Genomic DNA, 4,780 nt, shown 5'->3' on the forward strand with positions numbered 1-4,780 from the left:
CTAACCAATGAAGCTAAACGTATTTCTCACACGGCTTTCTATAATAGGACAGATTATAGGAGATTCTTCAGTAGTAAAGAGGGTAACCGCTTGGTTATTAATTTAATAAGTTGACCCTAAAAATATGGTGTGGGAAATTAATTCAGAGTCATAAACATTAAAATATTGTTGAGGAGCTGTACCACAGTAACTGTCCATTAACTTCTCATTATTTCAGATGTGAGAGTTCTGGTGGTATTGTCTCATCTCATTATTTCCTGAGAGAACAGATTCTTTGCAGTATTTGACACACACACAAACACATCAGTTTTACACATATGGTCACTACAAACATTTATCGAGTTGTTGCTTTTCTTGATTCAGAAGTCCATGGCAAAGCATATGTCTATCACTATGGTTGTGCTGAAGCTTGTTTGACAGCTGCCACCAGAGGAACCCATCTGAGGCTGAATGGTTCCAGATTTGTTGCAGTGAAGTTTTGATGGCACTTTTTATTTGGCTATCTCATTAGGTAACCAGAAAATAAAGCTGACTTGGTAAAAATATAAGGAACAAATAACATATTCTCTATGTTAAAATGCAAAATTTGGCAAATTACTAATCAGGTTTCTCATTTGTTTGTTCTGTACAAATTTCAGTTAAAAAAAGAAATAGGGAACTCACTACACGTAAAAAGGTCATTATTTTAAAAGAAATTGGCCAGAGTGAATGTATGCCTAAACTCATGATGCCCAGTGAGACAGAAGAAACCCTAAAAAGCTGTCACTGTCTATCAAGTACTTTTAAACACAGTTTTGTGCCAAGTATCTTCCCCTGCACAGGAGAGTGACTGCCATTTGTCACACTGGCAGGATAACAAGCATCTCACCCTTAAATTCCACATTTTTACAGAAAGCTAACATATGGAAAGCATGTTTCGGCTGTGCCGTGCCGCAGACAACTCCAGGCTGGGAATGGCTGGTTGTCGCAGGCCCTGTGGCCTGGACCTCTCTGGGGTTATTTAACTTTGACTACTGCCCACCTCTGCTCAAATGTATGATATCCCAGTCGGTCGTACTTGACCCGTACGTTCACTCCCAGTATTAGCACCATGTGTTTCTCTTTCTCTCACGACTTCAGGTGTAGGAAACAAACTAATGACAATAATTTAAAAAACCAAAACCAAACCAAACGGCCAACGTCAGTCCGAAGAAACTAAGGATTTTAAAGGCGTTTACCATGAGCAGCTCCCAGGTCACCGTACGCTGGGCTCCGCTTGACCGCGGCGACGAAGCTGGACCCGGCCCGCCACCGCCTCGGCACCCGCCGCCGCCTCAGCAGGAAATGGCGGGAAGGCGGCGGCCGCGCGCGGAGGGCCCCGGCGCTCTCCGGGCGGGGGGCGGGGGAGAGCCCGGGGGACGATGGAATGAAACCGACGCGGCGGGACCTTCCCTGCGTGACCCCAGTGTTAACGTGTTTATTTCACGCTGAAGTCGCGGGTCGATTTACAGAAACATCTCATGCTGGAGCCCCGCACGGGGCCGAGGACGAGGAGAGAAACACTTGTATTCAAACAGAACTATTAAATAACCTGTACACAAAACTTCAGTCTTTTCCCCTGAAAGCACCGAGGGCCGGGCCCCGGGACGACCGGACCGACGCTGCCGTCCCACTCGCGGGCGCCCCCGAGCCCCGACTCCCGAGGCGGCAGCCGGGGCGGCCCCGCTCCCGCCCCGACGGCCGCTGCCTCCCCTCAGCCGCGCCCCAGGGCGGCGGGGCCGGGGCGGGCGCCCGTCCCGGGACGAGGGGGCGCGGCGGCGGCCCCGGGGCCCTGCGAGCGTCCAGTCCCGGGCCTGAGGGTCCGCGGGGGCCGTGGCTCCTCCCGGCGCCGCCCCCCAGCCGAGCTCCCGCTCGCCGGGCCCGACGCGAGTCCGAGAGCCGGCCGCCCTCTGCCCCGCCGCCGCCCTGCCCCCGGCTGCCGGGCGCCCTCAGCCCGGGTCCCCGCCACGGCTCGGCTCAGCGCGGCTCGGCCCGCAGGTGGCCCGGGCCGGTCCCGCGCCGCTGCCCGACGGTCACAGGTCGCGGCTGTCCTCCCGCTTGACGCCGTCCGCCGCCGCCTTCAGCTTCTTGTTCTGGTGGGTCTTGACGTGCTTGGCCAGGTGGTCGCTGCGCATGAAGCGCTTCCCGCACTCGGGGCAGACGAAGCGCTTCTCGCCCGTGTGAGTCCGCAGGTGCCGCTGCAGCTCGTCGGAGCGGGTGAAGCTCTTCCCGCAGAAGAGCCAGTTGCAGACGAAGGGCCGCTCGCCCGTGTGCCAGCGCAGGTGCGCCTTCAGGTGCGAGGTCTTGCCGTAGACCTTCCCGCAGCCGGGGATGTGGCAGATGTGCTGCTTCTTCTTGCCCGGCTCCGCCTCCGGGGCGCTGCCCGCGGCCGACTGGCAGTTGGGGCAGCGGCAGCGGCGGCACCTCCTGGCCGTGGCCGCCAGGGGAGACTTGGTCTGCAGCAGCGCGGCGATCTGCGTCTGGTACTGGGCGAAGTCCGAGTGGCCCAGCACCAGGCTCCGCGGCAGCGCCGCGGCCGCGGGGAAGCGGTGGCCGCAGCCGCCCGGGGCGCCGGCCTGCTGGATGCTCCACCAGGGAATGTCCTCGGGCGGCGGGTTGGGCGAGAGCTGCCGGCAGGGCTGCGCGGGCGGCAGCAGGTTGGAGTAGCCGGGCGGCAGGGCGGCCTGGGCGGCGTAGGGGACGTAGGCGGGGGGGCAGCTGGACGGCAGGGCGGCCATGGAGGAGGGCAGCACCTTGACGGGGGAAAACTCGTAGGGGTAGGAGGGGTCCGCCGGGGGGGTAAGGGGCAGTTCGTGCGCCCCCCCGAAGGAGGGCTGCATGTGGTTCTTCTGGGGGGTCAGCCCCAGGCTGGGGTGCGGCGGCGGCAGCCCCCCCGGGGAGTGCGCCGGCATCTCGCCGCTCCACGGGTGGAAGATCCTGGAGGGAGATCCCAGCGTCGGGTCGTAGGAGACCTGCAGGAAATCCGAGGGCGCTGCGCCCGGCTGTCCGATCCGGCTACAGGTGGCGGCCAGAAGAGCCAGGGGCGAGTGCTTGGCCAAGTCTGGGGAGGCGCTGGGGGTGCGGTCCTGCGCGGGAGCGGGAGGGAGGGAGGGAGGGAGGGAAGAGAGCGCGTTACTCGCCGCCCGCCGCCGACCCGCGGGACCGGCCGCGCCGCCCGCGGGAAACTTTCTGCGCGGCTGCCCGCCCCGCCGCTCCCGCACGGCCCGCGAACTTTCCGAAAACAGCGCGCCCCAAGCCAGCGGGACGGGCCCGGCCCCCCCCGCCCCGCCCCGCGACCGGCTCCGCCGCCTCTCCTGGGCCGGGGGCGCCGGGGAAGCGGCCGCTGCGGGCAGGGGGCAGTCCCCGCCCCGCGTCCCCCCCCACCCCCCCGCCCCGGGACGCTGCCCGGAGTTACCGCCGGGCTCCTGGCGGCAGGGGGAAGTAGCCGGCCCGAGGAGCCCGAGCCCGGCCTCCTCACCCCCGCGGGGGTCCCCACCTACCTCTCCCGGGCCGCCCGCGGGTGAAGCCCCGGGGGGGAGGCGGCGGGCGCCGGTTGCCCCCGCGCAAGGCGGGACACAGCGGCGGGACGCGGCGCAGCCCGAGCCGCCCCGGCCCCGGGGCGCGGGTACTGACCTGGAGGAAAGCCTGGAGGGAGTCGTTGCGGAGCACAGCCACCGCGGCCATGGCTACTGCGCCCGGGGAGAGGGGAGGGCGCCGGGGCACCGCCGCGGCATGGGGACGCTGAGGGGAAGACGAGGAGCTGCCCAGTTTCCTTCCCTCTCTCTTTCTCTCTCTCTCTCCTTCCCTCTGATCTCTTCGCCTCTGTGCCTGTCCCACCCCCCCGCGCTGCGCGATCTCCGCGGACTGTCTGACTGCACCAGGATCACCTCCAAGAATTTGATAAGGACTTTGCTGGGCCGCCAGCCAGTCAGAGGGAAGATTTATGGCTTTGAAGTTTGCCGCTACCCAATCATCAAAGAATAGCGGCTCTTTCAGAAGCGAAAGCAAATCCTTTGAATCCACAAAGCTCCTATGGTGTGTTTGTTGGTCTGGATAAAAGAACTGATTATTAGGGGGGATGGGAAGGGAGGAGATAAAGGCGGGACAATTAATGAAGTAATCACTATGTGGGAAATGTATATACACAAATAATTGGATTTTCTTGATCAAAGGACCCCTTACCGCCTGGAGACCCTCGCACTGGATGTGCAAGACACTGGATCCCCCCTCCCTCTTTTTTTTTTTTTTTTTTTTTTTTTTTTGCAATTAAGGATTTGCGCCAGAGCCCTAAAGTGACAGTGTGTCTTTGTTATCGCCCGAGAAATCTGCCTCCGGATTCCGCTGATAGTGTTTAATGACTCAAAGTAACAGGAGCACGGCAGTTCACCTGATCGGGGCTGGTCGATCCCAGTCGTAAAACTTCCCTGGAGTAACTGTCGGTGGTTCCTCCCCGCTCCCTCCCTCCGCCCGCCCTTCCCCCGAGGCTGGGGGAGATGCCCTCGGTATGACTCCGCAAACAACCGCACATTTTCCCCTCTGGTAGCCGGGTTTGGTTTCGCTTCGCTGGGCCGGCGCTAACCCGGTGTTAGCTGGAGCCCCGCCTGGCCGGGCTCGGGGGAGGGCCGGCGGGTGCCGCTGGCAGCAAGCCCCCCCGCGGGCCGACACCCCGACCAACCGAGCAGGAAAGTTTCCTCTTCCCTCGCGGGGGCCGGGTGTAAAAGATGTGTAATTTCTTTACGTGAAGACAGGAGTCTCTCCGGGC

At 61.7% G+C, this 4,780-nt stretch overlaps 1 protein-coding gene across 1 annotated transcript; it reads right to left on the reverse strand.

Moving 5' to 3' along the window:
* Positions 1–1,431: 1,431 nt before the first annotated feature.
* Positions 1,432–3,955, reverse strand: SP5 (Sp5 transcription factor). The gene is made up of 2 exons (XM_074872288.1): positions 3,652–3,955; positions 1,432–3,104 (listed from the first exon to the last, which is right to left on the reverse strand). The coding sequence occupies exons 1-2, from the start codon at positions 3,700–3,702 to the stop codon at positions 2,052–2,054; spliced, it is 1,104 nt and encodes a 367-aa protein (XP_074728389.1). The 5' UTR covers positions 3,703–3,955; the 3' UTR covers positions 1,432–2,051.
* Between the last annotated feature and the right edge of the window lie 825 nt (positions 3,956–4,780).

The sequence above is a fragment of the Strix uralensis genome, chromosome 6, assembly GCF_047716275.1.
Source record: "Strix uralensis isolate ZFMK-TIS-50842 chromosome 6, bStrUra1, whole genome shotgun sequence".
In the NCBI taxonomy this organism is placed as follows: domain Eukaryota; kingdom Metazoa; phylum Chordata; class Aves; order Strigiformes; family Strigidae; genus Strix; species Strix uralensis.

What these genes read in the sequence shown, in the direction of transcription:
- SP5 (XM_074872288.1), bottom strand. Translation starts at nt 3,702, where the DNA reads ATGGCCGCGGTGGCTGTGCTCCGCAACGACTCCCTCCAGGCTTTCCTC. An exon ending in CCCTCCAGGCTTTCCTCCAG is followed by an intron (nt 3,105 to 3,651) that starts GTCAGTACCCGC and finishes GCTCCCGCGCAG; the next exon opens with GACCGCACCCCCAGCGCCTC.